Consider the following 20,320-nt stretch of genomic DNA (forward strand, 5'->3'; position numbering starts at 1 on the left):
GGCAAAGTTTATTGCTGAGCAATAAAGACCCAGTGGAATAGTTTCCAGAGCCTGGGCATTGGGTTTTTATACCTGAGTACAAACAGTGTAAAACATGACATATTCGTATGTTGCAGCAAAAATCAAACCAATGAGCGCGCACCAGCTCTTCCTCTGCCCATGTAAAGAATACTTCTGCTTTTCTCAGATGGTGCGTCAATTTGCCCTAATTTTCAGCAATAAAGAGGAGAAGAAACCTATTTGGCTGTTGAAACCTGAATCTGTTATTGACTTAGAACATTGCATTGTGGCTGACTACTTTTTCCTGTTCCCTAACCCAGCCCCATCTCGAGAGCCTGAGAAGCTGTCTGGAGAAGGTTCCCTATAGGAAATGCCAACACATCAGATTTATTGTTTCCTTCAAGCACAATAGCAGGGCAGAGAGAGAAATAGGGCAGAGGGCAACTTTTGGATTTTTAAGATTTAAGCACCTTTAGCTCTGCTGAAGCCTTAGTGATTTGAACATCATTAGGATACATGGATATATAAAAATCATCATTAGGATATATGGTTATATATGGATACAGTGGTGCCCCGCAAGACGAATGCCTCGCAAGACGGAAAACTCGCTAGACGAAAGAGTTTTCCGTTTTGGAGGTGCTTCGCAAAACGAATTTCCTATGGGCTTGCTTCGCAAGACGACAATGTCTTGCGAGTTCCTGCTGGTTTTTTTCCCTCCCCCCCCCTTTTCTAAGCCGCTAAGCCGCTTATCAGCTGATCCGATCAGCAGATAAGCCGCTAATAGCGCTAATCCGCTAATCCTTCAATGGGCTTGCTTCGCAAGACGAAAAAACCGCTAGACGAAGAGAATCACAGAACGGATTCTTTTCGTCTTGCGAGGCACCACTGTATATGATTATATAGAAATCATAAAGGTAAAATTCTTCCAGGTGGTCTTGCCACACTGGGGGCCCTCCCCTTCTAACTGGCTGTTCCCTTTCAGCTTCGGCCTGGCCCCCGCCGCACCCCTCCAGGTCCACGCCCCTCTTGCTCCAAACCAGAGCGTGGAGATCTCCCTTCCCCTCAACACGGTCGGCTCAGTCATGAAGATGGACCCCCTGAACAACCTCCAGGTGAGCCAAGGTGGCAAGGGGTCAGCAGCAAGTCAAGTGGTGCAGAGGCTGTAGGTCAGTGGCAGAGCCCCTGCTCTGCATGCAGAAGGAAGTCCCAGGTTGTGTGCCAGCTTCAGTCCCCGGCATCTGCAGCCTGGGCTGGGAGAGAGACCTCCCTGTGTGAAACCCAGGAGGGAGCTGCTGGCAATCAGTGCAAACAATACTGAACTGGACGGACCCATGGTCCGATTCAATATTGGGTAGCTGTTTAACTCAGCTGTAGTTTGTTTGTTTTTAACCACATGGACTAGAATCTTAATGTGGTCTGGAGCTTAGTGGAAGAGCATCTGCTATGCCTATAGAAAATGCCAACCCCCAATGGCATTTCCAGGTAGGACTGTGAGAGAGACCCCTGCCTGAACTCCCTGGCTGTTGGTGTAGACAGTGCTGAACTGGACATCTATTGATCATTGGGTATCTATTTATCATTTCTATTCTATTCTGTTTACTTATATCCTGCCTTTTCCCGTCACAGGGATTCAAGGCAGCTTGCAACTAAAATAGAAACAGCGAAAAACATTGGGGGGGGGGAAGCAATCATTTTTAAAAACACACAATTAAACGTCAGCAGAATTAAACTTTAAAAAAGTCATCTCTGTATCCTCATTTTAATCCCAAGGGGAAATATTTAAAAAATAAAAATTCCTGCCTGTTGCACAAAAGGTCATTCAAGACAGTTAACAATGTTAAAAAGAAAAACCATTAACGGTGGCAAACCTGGAGTGGTCCAACATCTAAGGATCGTCGGGGACTCCAGAAACTGAAAGAACAACACAGCTTTTGTTTGTCACTTGAGGGCTTCTGTCCATAGGAAATCAGAAACAATCTCAGGACAAAATGGGGCAAGGAAATAATGAAGACAGAGCTCCAGTGGTTCAGGACAATTTGTTCTCCTATAATAATAATAATAGTAATAGTAATAGTAATAATAATAATAATAATAATAATAATAATAATAATAATAATAATAATAATTTATACCCCGCCTATCTGGCTGAGTTTCCCCAGCCACTCTGGGCAGCTCCCAATCAAGTGTTAAAAACAGTACAGCGTTAAATATTAAAAACTTCTCTGAACAGGGCTGCCTTCGGATGTCTTTAAAAGAGAAGATAGCTGCTTATTTCCTTCACATCTGCTGGGAGGGCGTTCCACAGGGCAGGTGCCACTACCGAGAAGGCCCTCTGTCTGGTTCCCTGTAACCTCACTTCTCGCAATGAGGGAACCGCCAGAAGGCCCTCGGCGCTGGAGCTCAGTGTCCAGGGAATCCTAATATTTGTGCAGGCAAAAACCAAAGAGGAAGAAATCTGGTAGAGAAATAATACATTTCTTCTAGTATTTTTAGATCTGGCTATTTGTATCACACCTTTCCCTCCAGCGAGCTCAAGGTGGTGTGTGTGGTTCTCTTTCTCCCCATTTTATACTCACAACAACACTGTCAGGTAGGTCAGGCTGAGACATTGTGACTGGCCCGAGGGAAACGCTCTTGTCTGGAGCTCTGGAGAGCCATGCATCAGTCACATTGATAAATAAAAGGAACCCCACCCCCGTTTTGCCCATCATCAACCCACACAACAATGTGGCAGGGTGATCCACATGCGACTTACTTATTGCAAGAATGTAAGGAAAGCCGGTTGGATCTTTTAGGGGCCTGTCTAGCCCAGCATCTTCTTCTCACAGTGGCCAAGCAGATGCCCAGAATTGTAGGTGATATACTTGCAATTTGGCAAGTATTTATCTTTGTGGATCTGTACAGTTCTATGGAAAATCAGTGGAAGCTTTTACACACGCACGTGCGTGCACGTTTACGCAAGCCTTTGCAAGGCACCAGCTTCTGTTTCAGCAGGCTCCGTAACGCTTTGGAACACATCTTAAGGGCTAGAAACTTGAGTAGTATTCTGAAACAAAGTTCTGTCCCGTGCTCTGTGCTCCTGCAGAATTGTGGCTTGCGTTCCTAGCCCAGTTCTGGAATGTCTGTTGGTGGGTCCCAGCCTAGCCAGAGAATCTTATCTTCTTCTTCCCCACCCTGCTTCTCTGTTTGGTTCCAGGTGGCTGTGAAGAACAACATAGATGTGTTCTACTTCAGCACCCTCTACCCTCTGCACATCCTCTTTGTGGAAGACGGGAAAATGGGTAGGTTGGCGAGAGTCTGGGATGCAGAAGACGGGAAGACCCTGAAGCTGGAAGGATGAAAAAGACTTGGGTGCCTCCTCCAGGAGTAGCATTTTCGGCCGCATCCACACCATGTGTTTTAAGCACTGCAATACCACTTTATACCCTCATGGGATTGCCCCAGAGAATTCTGGGAGCTGTAGTTTGGTGTTGTTAGGAGAGACTCCCTATTCCCCTCCCAGAACTACACTTCCCAGAGTTCCTCAGGAATAATAATAATAATAATAATAATAATAATAATAATAATAATAATAAATTTTATTTATACCCCGCCCTCCCCAGCCATAGCCAGGCTCAGGGCAGCTAACACCAATAAAATCACAGTAAAAACATAATAGGGGGAAAAGAGGGGGGGGAGAAAGAAAAAAAACCCAGTTTAAAATACAGGTTAAAGTGCAATTTAAAATGCAGCCTCATTTTAAAGTAGCTGATAAATCAAGACCATAAGGGGAGGGAAACATAAGGGTCAGACCGAGTCCAAACCAAAGCCTAGGTGGAGCAGCTCTGTCTTGCAGGCCCTGCAGAAAGATGTCAAGTCCCCCAGGGCCCTAGTCTCTTGTGACAGAGCGTTCCACCACGTCGGGGGCCAGTGCTGAAAAGGCCCTAGCCTTGGTTGAAACCAGGCTGTGGATGGTTAAATCACTCTGAGAATCGTAGCTCTGGGAGGGGAACAGGGGCCTCCTATCAACCCTCATCACCCTTAACAAACTACAACTCCCAGGTTTCTCGGGGGCAGGGGGAGGCCATGTCTGTTCAGAATGGGCTTTAAATGTTGTGGTGTGAAGGTGGCCCAAGTCTTCATGAGCCACAGAGAGTGGGGTTGACTCCCCTAGATCAGATCAGCGAGCTTCAGAGCAGAGTGACAGTCTGAGCCTGGGGTTTCATAAGAACCCAGCAAGAACCTAGTGGCTGGATCTGACCAAAGGGGGCCTATCCAGTCCAGCATCCTGTTCTCACAGTGACCCAACTGGATGCCTCAATGAGAACCCCACAAACAGGACCCGAGCGCAACATCCACACACCCTCCTCTTGTGATTCCCTGCACTGCCTCTTGACAGCAGAGGCATGAACATAACCATGGACAGCTCCTACCCTCCGTGAATTTGACTAATCCCCCTTGAAAGCCGTCAGAGAGTTGGTTGCACCACTTCTGGGGGCAAATTCCATAGTTTTAACTTGGTGCTGGGTGGAAGAAGTGCTTCCGTTTGTCTGCCCCGAGTCTTCCAACACCTTCCTTATGCTGGACCCCAAGTGAGACTTGAAGACCACCATAAAGATAGAAGCACCTGCCATTCTACATTCTTTGGAGTACTAGACCTGGGGAAGAGGTTGGTAGCTCAGTGATAAAAGCAGTTGTGGACCCAGGTTTCTTAGGAGAGGTGGCTCCTGCGTCGCTTTAAAGGAGGGACCCTTTTCTGGAAAGGCTTCCCCCCACATCCAACCCACACTGGAGAACCAGTGTGGTGTAGTGGTTAAGAGCGGTAGACTTGTAATCTGGTGAACCGGGTTCTCGTCTCTGCTCCTCCACATGCAGCTGCTGGGTGACCTTGGGCCAGTCACACTTCTCTGAAGTCTCTCAGCCTCACTCACCTTACAGAGTGTTTGTTGTGGGGGAGGAAGGGAAAGGAGATTGTTAGCCGCTTTGAGACTCCTTCGGGTAGTGATAAAGCGGGATATCAAATCCAAACTCTTCTTCTTCTTCTTCTTCTTCTTCTTCTTCTTCTTCTTCTTCTTCTTCTGCTTCTTCCTCCTCCAGAGCGACAGATGTTCCTGGCTACCTGGAAGGACATCCCCAACGAGAATGAAGCACAGTTCCAGATCAAAGACTGCCCTCTTGGCGCAGGTGAGAAGAGAGTTGTCTAACCTAGAATAGCTGCTGACCGTTTGCTTATATGCCCTCCTGTTCTCTAGAGAGCTCAGACCAGCTTCGCTGTGGTTCCTAGGCACATAACGGCAACGGCAAGCTGGAATTCGTAAACTGGTATGCTGTTGTACTAAGGAGCTAGGGCAGGTTGCCACTTCCACTCGTATGGACCCAACAGTAGAGACCCTCCAGTAGAGAGCCTTTGACCTGTGACAACCGGTGCCCTTTGGGACCGGTAGGGCAGAAGGCAGGGAGCCCAACAGTAAAAGGTAAAGGGACCCCTGACTGTTAGGTCCGGTTGTGGACGACTCTGGGGTTGCGGCACTCATCTCGCTTTATTGGACGAGGGAGCCGGCATACAGCTTCCGGGTCATTTGGCCAGCATGACTAAGCCGCTTCTAGCGAACCAAAGCAGCGCATGGAAACGCCATTTACCTTCCCGCCGGAGCAGTACCTATTTATCTACTTGCACTTCATGCTTTCAAACTGCTAGGTTGGCAGGACCTGGGACTGAGCAACGGGAGCTCACCCCGTCGCGGGGATTCGAACCGCCAACCTTCTGTTCAGCTCTGCAATTTAGACCACAGCGCCACCCGCATAGTAGGTGGCGCCAAAGCCAGTAACATGCAGAGCCAACTCTTCTTAGTTTCTCCTTTGTCCTCCTCCCTTCTGAGTTCTATAGGGACAGCATTGAGACTTAGGAGGAGGAAGAAGCTGATTGGACACTCCCATGCCCTTGACTGGTGGTTAAGTAGGAAGGCTTGCAGGTGGGGCTGACTGAGTTTGGTGAGGCAGTGCCGTTACATTACCTATTGTGGTGTAGCGGTTAAAGTGCCAGACTAGGACCTGGGAGGCCAGGGTTCAAATCCCCACTTGGCCATGGATCTCACTTGGGTTAGCTTGAGCCAGTCACTACCTCTTAGCCTAACCTCCCTCGCAGGGTCATTGTGTGGATTAAAAAAGGGGAGAAGAAGAATGTGCATTACCTTGAGCTCCTTAAGAGGGGGGAAAGCAGGATGGAAATGCGCTGAATAAATTTAATTTTCCTAGGAAGCTCCTTATACTGAGTCAGACTCGTTGGTCCATATCTCTCAGTATTATCTACACCGACAGCCAGCAGCAGTGTTCTTCTGCAAACATAAGAACTAGGAACTTGATTCTTTCTTTTCATCTGAGAGCTGGAAGCCTCAGGCAAACTGAAGCTGGTGCCCATTCAGTTTTGTGTGCATGTGCAATAGCGCCACAATTTATTTGCGTGTGTGTGTGTGTGTGTGTGTGTGTGTGTGTATGTATCTGGTCCCACAGATGCCGTTAGCAGCAAGCTTCAAGGAAGCAACATCTTCACCATTGCAAAGAGGAATGTTGAAGGCCAAGACATGCTGTACCAGTCCCTCAAGCTGACCAATGGCATCTGGGTCCTGGCAGAGCTGCGGATCCAACCTGGGAGCAATAACTTCACGGTATGGCCCTTCTTGTGCACCTCCCTGCTCTTTGCAGAGTTTCTCTGTATAGTTCTATCATTGTTTTAGGCATAGACGATTCAGTGATATTAACAGGTGCTTTTAAAATTTGCTGGGTGTGGTACAAAAATCATTGCCCACCTGCTCACCCCACAGACAGCACCTTAGATCTTCCCACCATATGACACTCCGTTTTCACAGAGTGACCTTTCCGCCCCCATTTAGAACATTGGAAAACAGCCCACAAGGACAAAGTGATGAAAACCTTGCAGTCTTATTCTATAGTAAGATAAGCCATACCCCAGGGCTGGTGCAAGTAGTCAGCTGGGTTGGGCACTGGCCAAGTGTCCCTCTCCATCCTGACCCGGCCACACCACTACTTATCAAACACATGCCACCAGGGCCCACAAGTGCCTGATCTGGCTGACTGCTGGTATCAGGCCTGTGGAGTTTCTCATTTTTGCACAGTGCCTAAGAAAGCAGCCTCCAAAAAAAAAAAAAAAAAATCAGGTGAGGGAGGAGGAATGGGCTGGGTTAAAAAGCCTGTGAATTTCTTAAAAAGCAAACCTCATGGGGAGAGCATTCCATAGTCAGGGTGCTGCCACCAAGAAGTCTCTCTGGTCCTGTCCCCCCCCCCCATTATTTGGGATCTCTGGAGAAGGGCCTGTAGTTGAAGCCCCACCCTTTCCATACATCTGAAATGAGACATGATTACCAAAAACATATCCACCTGCTTCCCCGCCCCATCCTGCCCCATCGGATAGAACTGGTGGTGTGCTCTTGTTTTTCCTTCCTGCTTTGGTTATGAAACATTCTTCCCCCCCACATTTGGGGTGACAATTTAATCTATTTGTATGTGTGTGTTTTTGTTTTTCCATGTCCATCCGCCCTCCCCATGGGCCCGCCCCTCCCTGATCTTTCAGGATTTGGAGGTTAGCAGAATATTTGTGTGTTTTTCATTTTATTTTTTTAAAAAAAGAAATCTTCTGAATCCAGCTGCTTACTCTCCACTTCACCCCCTGCCATTTTATTCCAGCCCCTCCCCCTGCCAGCTTGCGCCTGATGTTCTTTTTGGCAGTGCTGCACCACCAAGCAAGCACCATCCTAACAAATAACAGATCATGCCAGCGGTGGGAGGGGGGAAGACTTCAGAAGAGCAACGACACCGGTGACGGCGGGGGGGGGGGGAGAATGGGTGTTAATCCAGATGTTGTGGGACTCCCATCAGCAACCATGTCCACAATGGTCAGGGATGATGGGAGTTGTATTTCAGCAGATGGCTGCAGCTTTCACCGTCACTGAAATAATACCTTGCTCCGAACCAGAGCTTCTCCTTTCACCTTGTGTGGCAAGGCCAGTCTGCCCTTTCAGTGGGTACTAGGGCGGTTCATAAAAAACGTGTGTTGTTTTTTTAAATGCCTGCTCCAAAGGTCTTATCTTACTACACTAGGGATTATATAGCTATATCTGAAATTTCAAGCATATCAGTTAATATCTTGACCTTCCTCCACGAAAACAGCTGTTTACTTGGCTGTTTTCCTATGTCATGAAGGCTGAAATTTCAACACAGTGGAGGCAGGGTCAAGATACTAACTGCTATAGCTATATAATCCCTAGTGTAGTAAGATAAGACCTTTGGAGCAGGCATTTTAAAACAAAAGTTTTTTATGAACCTCCCTAATGGGTACCCCTCCCTTTCCCAGGTTATTAACGCAAGCTGGACCAGTGCTGTCTCTAAAAACCCTAGAGAGACAAGCTGGTGTAGTGGTTAGAGCAGTTCCACCGACCTGGCAGCTTCCCAATGACACTGGACTTGCAAGTCCCATCATCCCTGACTGAGTCCCTTGCTGACATCAGCACCTTTGATAGAGGGAGGGATTGGCTGTGCCCACAATATTCATTTAAAGCACTGCGGTACCACTTTTAACAGCAATGGCTCTTCCCCCCCCCCCCAAGCCCCGCAGAATCCTGGGAGTTGTAGTTGGTTAAGGGCACCGAGAGTTGTTAGGAGAGAGCCCTTTAGTTCTGCTCACAGAGCTACAATTTACAGAGATGCCTGGAAAGAGGGGTTGACCACTCTGGGGATTGTAGCACTGCGAGGGGAACTGTAAAGCTCTCTCCTAACATCTCTTAATGAACTACAACTCCCAGGATCCTCGGGTGGGTGGAGCCATGACTGTTTAAAGCGGTAAAGCAGTGCTTTGATTATACGGTGCAGTTGTGACATTTGTTTCAGGGGAAGGACGGGAGGGGAAACTTCCAATCTGGAAAAGGCCGCCTTGAGCTAAAACTGCAGCTGCCGCTCTCTTTTCCACCCACTGATAACTTGGCATAACCGTCCTCCTTTTAATCTCTTGAGCATGTCGTCTTTTATTTTTTTCCTCTCCCCCCGTCTCCTGGATTAAATATGCTCCAGTTTACTAACACTGCTGGCCTAGTAAGAAACTCTGCACTTCTGCGTTCAGAGGGAGAGAAAGAGAGGGATACATAAATAAATACATATATTTCCCTCTTCCTCCTTTTCTCCTGCAGCTGTCTCTGAAGTGTCGGGCTCCTGAAGTGGCCCAGCACGTTTTCCAGGCCTACGAAACCATCCTGAAGAACTGAAGTCTCCTCCATGCGCTGCTGCTGCTGCCCTCCCGTCTCTTTTCTGCCCCTTCCCTCCCGAACCCACCTCCTCCTCCCCGCCCCCCATCCCAGAAGCGGTGGTGAGATTTCATTGGGACCAACAAAGAAACAAAAAACACCCCAAACCCCTCCAGGCCTGCCCCTCTCTTTGTGGGATCAAACCCCTCCCGACCCAAGCTGTGTTTTCAACGCTTCTGAAACGACAGCATTAATCGCCTAGAAGTTGGGAACCGGCAAGGAGGGCAGGGGTGGGGTGAGGTGGGGGGATGTTGGAGAGCAACCGGGACCCAGTCTTCAGCTTTGGGGGAAACGTAGAGGTGCTGGGAAGAAGATCTCTGCAGAGGGGATGGGAGATTTTTCTGTGTGCGTGTGTGTTGCATGTCAACTTCAGAATTCCTGCCTCCCTGTTCCCCTCGGCTGACGTTCTGCCTGTTCTCGAGAGCCCTGCACTCAGCTCTCTCTCTTTTTGCCCTTTGTACATGTGCAGAAGTTCGACGATCAGCGTGAGATCACGCGCACCGTGCTGTGGCTATGCGAGTCAGGGAGGTGGTGGTGATGATGATGATGCCCATGCGCCTTTTTTGCATCTCCCCACCCCACCCCACCCTTTGCCGTCTTGCTAGTCTCTCATCTGAATAAACAATCAATCAGCTCCTAGTGCTGAAAACGAAAGCGAAGTGGTTTGTGCTTTCCTTGCCCAGCCTTAAAAAAAAAAAAAACCCCCAAAAGATCTCTGTGCATGTTGGGGGTGGGGAAATTAATAACAATAATAATAATTTTTATTTATTCCCCGCCCTCCCCAGCCAAGGCCGGGCTCAGGGCGGCTAACAAGCAGTAATAAAAACAAGTTGAATGAATACAACTTAAAAACAACATTAAAATACAACATTAAAATATTAAAATGTAGCCTCATCACAGGAGGAGAAAGGGAAAAAAGAAAGAGAGGGAGGGAATCAAATTAGCTCCAAGCCAAAGGCCAGGCGGAACAACTCTGTCTTACAGGCCCTGCGGAAAGAAATCTGATCCTGCAGGGCCCTGGTCTCATGTGGCAGAGCGTTCCACCAGGCTGGAGCCAGAGTTGAAAAGGCCCTGGCTCTGGTTGAAGCCAATCTCACTTCCTTAGGGCCCAGGACCTCTAGGGTGTTGCTGTTTATGGACCTTGAGGCTCTTTGTGGGGCATACCGGGAGAGGCGGTCCCGTAGGTACGAGGGTCCTCAGTTAATATGGTGGGTGATCACTTGCTTATAAAGCAAGGGAGGGGGGATCGGTGACCCTGCAGATGTTGCTACCTGTCATTTATGCCAGCAGGTCTGTAGGAACAGAGGATGCTGCCTTATACTGAGTCAAACCATTGGCTCGGTATTGTCTTCAGCGATTGGTTAATCTGCGGAACTCACTCCTGCAGGAGCCACTGACTCGTGTGTGGCTTTAAAAAGAGGGCAGGGCAAATTCATGGAGGAGGAGACGACAAATCCACGGTTACCAGCCACAATGGCTATGCTCCTGTCTCCACAATCTGAGGCAGCAATGCTTCTGAGTACCAGATTCTGGAAATGGCAAGAGGGGAGTGATGTGTTCAAGTCCTGTTTGTGGACTTCCTATTGGGGCATCTGGTTGGCTACTGTGAGAGCTGGATATGCTGGACTAGATGGGCCACAGGCCTGATCCTGCACGGCTCTTCTTGTGTTCAGGCCAGTGCCCCATCCAGTTCTCACAGTGGCCAACCAGATGCCCAAATGGGAAGCTTGCAAACGGAATCTGAGCCCAAGAGCTTTCTCTCTTCATGTGGCTTTCAGCAGCTGGCATTCAGAAGTTTTGTTGCCTCTGACAGTGGAAATAGAATGCAGCCATTAAGGTTAATAAGTTCAATAGCTGACGTTTCAATTTTTCTTTAAAAGATCTGATTGCAGATTCTGGGCATCTAGGTAAATTTAGACTCTGGGTTTAATGGTCCTATGGGAGGACTCAGTTAGACAGCTGTCAGTATTGCATCGTTGGTGAAGCATACGATGCCTGAACCAGATTGGCCTGGGATTAGGCAATTTTCTATATTTGGGGTTGGAGTGGGGAGTGAGATTTCTCTCCTGCTGGTGTTGGCCTCCATGAAAAAATGGGAACAGTTGAGTCTGTCCCAAATGTTCAGCAGCTGCCTCAAAGGAGGAAAACGTCTGTTTTCCCTATGTGTTGTGTAGGCAAAGGCTTGGCTGTCTGTCGCAACGAATGTGTGAGGATGTTGTGTGAATGTGCCCACAGGCAGCTGGTGTCAACCATCACGGCTGCCTCCTAGCAGGCAGGTGTTCACACCCACGGAATTCATAAAGAATGCTCAGCAACCCAAGAAATGTGAACTCTAACTTAGGAAGAGAACGCCTGAGTTCCAGTGAATCCCTATAGATGTTCGTGTTGACCTTTAATTTGCTCCAAACTCCATAGAGCGGCAATGGGGTCCTTCTGGGTGATGTCGGGCTCCAGTACCCCATAAGTACGACAATCACGGATGGTGGGAGTTTTAGCCCAGCAACATCTTGAAGCTGCGGCCTCTGGACTGTCTTCAAGGGTTGCCCCATGTTCAGTGCAATACAGTAGTCTAGGCAGGAGGTCAGCAGAGTGAAAAGGGAAATGCTCATAATAGGTGACATGATAGAAGTTTATAAAACGCAAGCATGACATGGAGAAAGTGAGCAGGATTCGGACTCGTGAAGCTGAATGTTGGAAGATTCAGGACAGGATTTCATCACACAGCAGAGAGTTAAAATTATGGAACTCACTCAGGAGACGGTGATGTCTATCAACATAGATGGCTTTAAAAGTGGATTTGACAAATTTGCAAAGGGGAGGACTATTGATGGATGCTAGCCACAATGGCTATCGGAGGCAGCCCTGCTTCTGAACATCAGTTGCTGGAAATTTCAGGAGGGGAGAAGGTTCTTGTGTTCAAGTCCTGTTTGTGGGTTTGGCTGTTTGGCTACTGTGAGACCAGGATTCCGGTCTAGATGGGCCGTTGCCCTGATCTGGCAGGCTCTTACATTCTCATTCCTGCTCTGGGTGCCCTCCACGTTCTAGACATTCGGGCTGGAGAGATGATAGGAACCCGAAAGACCTGGAGCATACCAGGTTCAGGGAGGCTGGCCTAAAACAAGGGGGAGGAACTCATCACCCACCCACCCCGGACTACAACTCCCATCACCCCTGATTATTGGCTATGGCAGCTGTGAGTCCTATTCCAAACTGCTCTGCTCAAGTACAACAATCAGCTCGTTCGATATACATATCTTTTGCATCACTTTCCAGAGTGCTTATTTGCAGGCTTGGTGAAGAATACTTAAAATATGGCCTTCTCTGTTGGCTCCTGCAAGGGCATCTCTCCCTTGCCTCTCTTTGCATAGTGCTAAAAAGCCATTGCTGTTTATCCTCCTCTCCCACCGCCACTCCTCCTGGCTCCTGGGTATTGTCCCCATCCTATTAAACCTCTCAAACACCTCCTGCCTCTCAGCCTGGCATCAAAGCTCTCAATGTGCTGGGATGCTTGTCCACTGGCCCAATTTTATTTTATTTTTTGCTGAGTGAGCTGCATGGATTTGTGGGTGAGAGCTCTCTCTGTGTGCTGTTCCATCGCAGCAGTTTGGCCAAGGAGAACCAGGCACTGTGGCAGAGCCTTGGGAGTCCACCAGAGGTCCAGTTGCAAGCCCGAGGATGTAAACAAAGCCCTGCCAAACTGCGCTTCCTGATTCTAGGATTCTGCTGCCAGCCACATCCAGTAGGGAAGGACTGATCTGCCAGTTTGGGGGCACTCTCTTGTTTTTCCACATTTGCACCTTGACTTGCAAACTTTTCTTTAAAAAAAATGGCAAAAAAAAAGAAGACAGTGACACACCCATGGCTGGGTCAGTATTTGAAGTCGGGGTCTCTGGCCCCATCCACCACTGGCATGTGGCCCCCAGCAGGCCCCCCAGTAAGGAATGCGGCCCCTGGAGCAGAAAAAGAAAATGTTCCTCAGTCCTGATAGTAGTCTTGGGTTTTTGTTTTCCTTTTTGCCAAACCTGACGTCTCACTCTCCCCGTTCCTCAAACCCTTGTTCCTAAAATACTCTTTCCCCATGCCTCTGTTTTATATTGCCAGGCCGCCTCCACTCTGAACAGTCACATGGTCTGCTTATTCCTCTCCACAAGTTTTGCCCATCTGCTCCTTAAATGTGCTAATTCCTTCCAGCTACACGTTCAGCTTTTCCATCTGAAACAGCTGCTCTCTTGGCGCAAGAGGTGTGCCTCGTGCCTCCCCAAACCCCAAAGGATTCCTGTCCGTTTCCTGCTCCTCTAGGAAGCTCCTTGCAGCCTCAACCCAGTTTGTCTGGCCTCTATAAACCGGGATGAAAGCTGAAAGTGCCGTATTGTTTACACACGCCATTTCTACACTGCTTCGGATATAAACCTTATCTCTATGTGGTGTGTGGAAAGCGAACACAACGCCAACGATGTGTGGGTCTTCCCTTGTGCTTGATCCAGAAGCTGCGGCTGCTGCAAAATGCTGCGACGTGATTGGTGGCGGGAGCTTGGCTTGTCAGCATTTAACACCTGTGAAACCAAAGGGTGTGACGGAAGCAGGAAAGCTACCTTTGCTGCCTTCACAGCTACACAGTGATGGTATACTCTTAACACAGTGCTTCTTGCACTTATTCAGGCTAAAAAATATTGTTGTTGTAGGTTTGGGAGATCCTTCTGGATCAGGTATAGGCAAACTTAGCCGTCCAGATGTTTTGGGACTACAACTCCCATCACCCCTAGCTAACAGGACCAGTGGTCAGGGATGATGGGAATTGTAGTCCCAAAACATCTGGAGGGCCAAGTTTGCCTGTGTTTGTTCTTGATGATCTCCTAAGTCAGGGGTCAGCAAACGTTTTCAACAGGGGGCCTGTCCACTGTCCCTCAGACCTTCTGGGGGCCGGACTATATTTGGGGGGGGGGAATGAATGAATTTTTATGCCCCACAAATAACCCAGAGATACATTTTAAATAAAAGCACACATTCTACTCATGTAAAAACACCAGGCAGGCCCCACAAATAACCCAGAGGTGCATTTTTTAAAAAAGGGCACATTCTACTCATGTAAAAACACGCTGATTCCTGGACTGTCTGCAGGCCGGATTTAGAAGGTGATTGGGCTGGATCTGGCCCCCGGGCCTTAGTTTGCCTACCCATGTCCTAAGTCCCTTCTAACTGCTGAGGTCCTGTGCCCAGTGGGGTTAAAATAGGACAAGAAGAGGTTGCTGAACTAGTCAGATGAGTTTTGTGGGACAGTGACCTTAGCTGGGAACAAGTGTCCTCATCAGTATCCCAAAAGAATGAGCTAGGTTGCAAGAGCTACCAATAAAAAGTTTTTTTTAAAAAAAAGGGTAAAGGAACCCTGGATGGTTAAGTCCAGTCAAAGGCCGAGGGAGCCAGCGTTTGTCCACAGACAGCTTTCCAGGTCATGTGGCCAGCATGACTAAACCGCTTCTGGCACAACATATCACCATGATGGAAACCAGAGCGCATGGAAATGTCGTTTACCTTCCTGCCACAGCAGTACCTATTTATCTACTTGCACTGGTGTGCTTTCGAACTGCTAGGTTGGCAGGAGCTGGGACAGAGCAACGGGAGCTCACCCCCGTCGCAGGGATTCAAACCGCTGACCACCTGATCGGCAAGCCCAAGAGGCTCAGTGGTTTAGACCACAGTGCCATTTGCATCCCAATAAGTAACTACCAATAAGTGATGGTGAGCTCCAGGCCAATGGATGGGCCTTTTCTTCACACCCCCTTACCTAGCTGCTCGGTAGAAGAACAGCCACTGTTATGGGGGAACTGGAATCAGGCTGGAAGCTGGAGACACAGAGACGTGTTTGCACTGTGCTGGATCCAAAGCTGTAGCTAAGCAAGAAGCAAGATCTGTTGGGGTGTTAATGATGTGAGCCGCTCCATCCTGTGCTCAGGTTGCATATATGCGTAGATATATCTTAAAGGAACCACAATCTTTGCTGAGCCTCATTCCAAGGAAACAGAACCCTAAGCCTGAGGTGCCTGGAATCTCTTGACTGCTCTGCGATTGGGGTGGCATGTAACATGTTTAATAATAATAATAATAATAATAATAATAATAATAATAATAATAATAATAATTTATTTATATCTCGCCCTCCCCAGCCGAAGCCGGGCTCAGGGCGGCTAACAACAATAAAATAATACAATATTCTAAAATCATTTCATTATAAAATTAATTCAAATCAAATTAATGGCAACCATTGGGCTAGAGTTCTGTGAAGATTGCCAAAGGAGGGAGTCAGGCTGTGCCTTGGCCAAAGGCCTGGTGGAACAGCTCTGTCTTGCAGGCCCTGTGGAAAGATGTCAAGTCCTGCAGGGCCCTAGTCTCTTGTGACAGAGCGTTCCACCAGATTGGAGCCACAGCCGAAAAAGCCCTGGCTCTGGTTGAGGCCAGCCTAACCTCTCTGTGGCCTGGGACCTCCAAGATGTTTTTGTTTGAAGACCGTAAGTTCCTCTGTGGGACATACCAGGAGAGGCGGTCCCGTAGGTACAAGGGTCCTAGGCCATATAGGGCTTTGAAGGTTAAAACCAGCACCTTAAACCGGATCCTGTACTCCACCGGGAGCCAGTGCAGCTGGTATAGCACTGGGTGAATGTGATCTCACAGCGAGGACCCCGTAAGGAGTCTCACCGCGGCATTCTGCACCCACTGGAGTTTCTGGGTCAGTCTCAAGGGCAGCCCCACGTAGAGCGAGTTACAATAATCTAGTCTGGAGGTGACCGTCACGTGGATCACAGTGGCTAGGTCAGAGTGAGAGAGGTAAGGAACCAACTGCTTAGCTTGGCGGACATGAAAAATGAGTGGAGTGGGTATTTAAAGCTATTGTACCATGCCGGCTGGGGATGATGGGAGCTGTAGTCCAAAGCACTTGGAGGGCACCAGCTTGGGGAAGCCTGATGATGCAATTATCTTTCTCACGTGACATTCCCCCCACGGAGGGTGTTTTTGACTGGCATCCCATGAGGGTCTGCTAAGCCCCTCTTTGTCTGCTCTCTTAATCGCATTCCCACATTGATTTGCCACAGTGCAGACAATGATGAGAGCCTGTCCTCTGGCGAGAGCAGGCTACGCTTTTTGCCGCAATCAGAAATTCCTCCTCCTGATGAGCTTTTGTGCCAAGTGGAAGCTGACAGCCTCCTTGCAGCGAGCAGCCCCCTCTCTGCTCCTTTCAGCTCAGGACAATCAAGTGATTTCAACATTCTGGAAGGAACAGCATTCTCCAGGAACGCGGGCGGACGGGCTTTCTTCCCCTCGCACAAGCCAGCGGATGGAGTTCGTTGAACAAAAGGGGCTTGACTTAAGGCTTGCAATCATGAAAACACCAGGCGGAGACTGGCCATCAACCTTAAACATTGTCTTGTGGTCTACATTCTAGGCAGGAAGATGTACAGACTGTGAGCAACTTCATCTTGTTGCAGAAACAAAGGGATTCAAGGTTGTTTCAGCTGCACAGGCACCTGGGGGTATTTTTGGGTCATTCAGAGGTCACTGTGTTTCTCTGTAGAACTTGGAGTTCTGCCTGTCCAAGACAATCAAGATCCTTCCCTCCCTCTCCCCCCTCCCTCTCACACACACAAGAGAGGGGGAAATGAGAATTGCTTATATACCAGTAAATCACTGTGGCTTGCAGGAGAGCTTGTTTTGCGAATTCCAGTGTAACCCGGAGCAGAGATTTCAGACTGACAGCCTTGTGCTATGGAACAGCATGCCTGTTGAGATATAACAGGTGTCTCCTCTCTGCACTTTCTGGGAACATCTGAAGACATTTCTGCAAGCATTCCCAGCTGGATGAATGCCTCCCCGGGTATCTGTTTTGAATTTTCTTAATTATTTATCTGACGTCATTTTCTATAGCTTTTAACTGTCCTTTAGCTGTTTTACTGAGGTTTCTGCATCACCTCGAGGCATATGTGTGGAAGGCAATAAATATATTAAACACACACATTGCTATGTGTCTGCCTGAAGACCAGGAGATTAAGATCATGGGCAAAAAAAAGAGCTTTAAGCTGAGTTTGTGAATTGGCTATGCCCTGACTGCAAGGACTATTCAGGATCTACAGCAGAGGGTCTTTCCCAATTGGGAGATATTGTATCCCACTTGGGGTTGCTAAGTTGGATGAGGCTGTTTGTTCCCTTGCCTCCAGAGGCTGGCTAATTTGGCAGCGTCTGCTGGTGCTGGGCAGTAGCTTGCTGGGAGTTCGTGAAATATACAGTTCTGGCTCACCCTAAAAAGTGACTTGGACGGAACTCGATCTGCAACTTTTGAACACCTTTGCCTTGCCTTCTGTAAGCCCAGTGTCCAGTTCCAATTTATAGAGGCTCTCAAAGGCTACTAGCCACAACAGCTAAGTTCTACCTCCACCAAGAGAGGCAGTATGTCTCTGAATGCCTCTGGCTGGGAGGAATCAAAAGCAGAAGGAGGGCTGTTGAGTTCATGTCCTGCATTTGGTTGGCCGCTGTGAGAACAGGATGCCGTACCAGATGGCTAAACCTGATCCAACAGCCAGATTTTTCTTATGATCTTCTGAGTAACAGTAAAGGAGCACTGTTGCCTTCATGCCCCACCTGTAAGTTTCCTGGAGCCGTCGGAAGGGCCACTGTGGGATACAGGATACTGATCCAGCAGAGCTGCTCTAATCTTCTCTTTCATGCACCCTCACCTGGAAAACAGGGGTCAGTGACAGTCTCTAAACCCCCTACCCTGCAGGAACAGGAGTAGAACAGTCTCCCATTCATCCAGTTCTCTCCAGTATTGTCTGCACTGACTGGCAGCAGCTCTCCAGGGTTTCAGGCATGGGACCTTCCCAGCCCCACCAGGAGATGTGGCAGATCAAACCTGTGACCTTCTGTATGTTCTACCAATGAGCTACTGCCCTTCTCCCACTTGCATGTTGGAAAGATTCAGGACAGGTAAAAGGGAGGATTTCCTCCCACTGTGCCTAATTACCGTATTTTTCACGCTATAGGACGCACCGGCCCATAGGACGCACCTAGTTTTTTTTTGGGGGGGGGGAAATCAAGGGGGAAATTTTTATTTCCCCCCCAGGTTTGCGCAGCCATCCCCAAGCTAGAAGAGGGAGACAGAGCGCTCCGTCTCCCTCTTCTGCCTTCAGGGACAGCTTGCCCCGCTGTCCCCCGAGTTTGTGGGGCTGGCAGGGGGAGAAGCAAGCTTGCTTCTCCACCCCACCCCCCCAGCCTCCAGATCAAGTCGAGGAATAGCGGGATGGCGGCGCTCCGCCATCCACCTATCCCCCGAGCTTGTGGGGCTGGCGGGGGGGGGGAGAAGCAAGCTTGCCTCTCCCCCCCCCACCAGCCTCCAGATCAGGTTGGGGAATAGCAGGGTGGCGGCACTCCGCCACCCCCTATCCCCCGAGCTTGTGGGGCTGCAGGCTGCTGCCCACAAGCCTTGCGAGCCAGTGGGACATCTCTCCGGGCTTGCAAGACTTGCGGATAGCTTCCTGAAGCCTGGAGAGCGAGAGGGGTCGGTGCGCACCGACCCCTCTCGCTCTCCAGGCTTCAGCGAAAGCCTGCATTCGCCCCATAGGACACACACACATTTCCCCTTCATTTTTGGAGGGGGGAAAGTGCGTCCTATAGGGCGAAAAATACGGTAAACTATGGAACTCCCTCCCACAGTAGGCAGGGATGGCCACCAGCTTGGACAGCTTTGAAAGAGGATCAGACAGATTCACGGAGGAGAGGGCTATTGATGGCTACTAGCTATGATGGTTACGATCTGCCTCCACAGCAATGCTTCTGAATACCAGTTGCTGGAAACTGTAAGCATGGGGAGTGCTCTTGTGTTCAGGTCTTTCTCGAGGGTTTCCTATTGGGGGCATCTGGTTGGCTATTTTGAGAACACAATTCTGGATGGGATGGGCGACTGGGCTGATCCATCAGGCTCTCCTCATGTTCTGACATTTGCAAATATTAAACAGTAAGTCTGGGGAGAGTTGCGATGTTCTTGGTGGTTCATTAAGACCTTCACCTTCCTGCCAGACTCCTCATTTCTCAATCAGGCTGAGTCGGGTGTTTTGAGTGCAAGGCTGATATTTCTTTTTATAGCTGCGGTAATTAAATCATTTCGTTAGCAGCAGACTTAAGGCAGGGAGCTGTTCTCCTACACATTCCACTGCGCTGGGTTTCCAGAGCAGACTTGGGAATGCTGGAAAGTTGTCGTGATTTCCTGTTAGAAACAGCTGGTTGGCGGTGGGGATGTGGGTACTCTATTATTTTTCTCACAACAATTTTCACGGGCTGTGGGAACACCAAATATACTTTGGTTTCTATAGTCCTATGAACATGTAGCTGGGAAATTAAAGACTTATCTCAGAGTGAACTGTGCTGTTAAATCAACTCAAGGCCAAGCCGTCATGCACGTTCCTCGTTAAAATAATTATCTTGGGGACTTTTTCTTGTTGAACTATTTTTCTTAGCTCAGTGATAGAGCATCTGCCTTGCATGTAGAACAGGGGTCTGCAACCCGCGGCTCCGGAGCCGCATGTGGCTCTTTTACACCTTTGCTGCGGCTCCGGGGCGGATACTAGCGAGGGGAGGAGGCGCATTGTGCGCCCCAACACTCCCCACTGTGGCGGGCGCTGTGCTGGCTGTGACGTCGCATGGGGGCGGTGCGTGCATTAGTCACGCACCGTTCCGACGTCACCTTCCCGCCCGCCCGCCCGCCCACCCGCCCGCTACATTGTAAGGGGCATGTACACTGGTCACTGTTTTGAAGGGGAGTGAAGAACACACACACACACACACACACACACAAAGGTAACTTGTTAATTTAACGTTTATTTCTATGAGGAGGAGTAATTCTGAGGGGTCAAACAAAGAAATAATAAAAAAGTGACAAAAAAATTATTTTTATAATGACGAGTTTTGCGGCTCCCAGTTTTTTTTTCTTCGGAAGTGGCTCTTTTTGTCTTAAAGGTTGCAGACCCCTGATGTAGAAGATCCCAGGTTTG

The 20,320-nt window shown here is 48.9% G+C and overlaps 1 protein-coding gene across 7 annotated transcripts in view; it reads left to right on the forward strand.

Moving 5' to 3' along the window:
- The window catches only part of AP1B1 (adaptor related protein complex 1 subunit beta 1), a 51,929-nt gene extending 41,985 nt beyond the window's left edge, over window positions 1–9,944 (forward strand). For 3 of the 7 annotated variants that reach the window (XM_083478527.1, XM_083478529.1, XM_083478528.1), the window contains 5 exons: window positions 983–1,112; window positions 3,197–3,281; window positions 5,077–5,163; window positions 6,490–6,644; window positions 9,177–9,944. In XM_083478527.1, coding sequence (XP_083334653.1) covers window positions 983–1,112; window positions 3,197–3,281; window positions 5,077–5,163; window positions 6,490–6,644; window positions 9,177–9,251 — 532 coding nt within the window. In that variant the 3' untranslated portion in view covers window positions 9,252–9,944. Of the gene's footprint in view, window positions 1–982; window positions 1,113–3,196; window positions 3,282–5,076; window positions 5,164–6,489; window positions 7,872–8,464 lie in introns of all 7 variants that reach the window. The other 4 variants (XM_083478531.1, XM_083478530.1, XR_014519829.1 and 1 more) reach the window with 3 other exon arrangements.
- Window positions 9,945–20,320: the final 10,376 nt, after the last annotated feature.

This window comes from Podarcis liolepis (assembly GCF_965112155.1).
Source record: "Podarcis liolepis genome assembly, chromosome: 15".
NCBI lineage: Eukaryota > Metazoa > Chordata > Lepidosauria > Squamata > Lacertidae > Podarcis > Podarcis liolepis.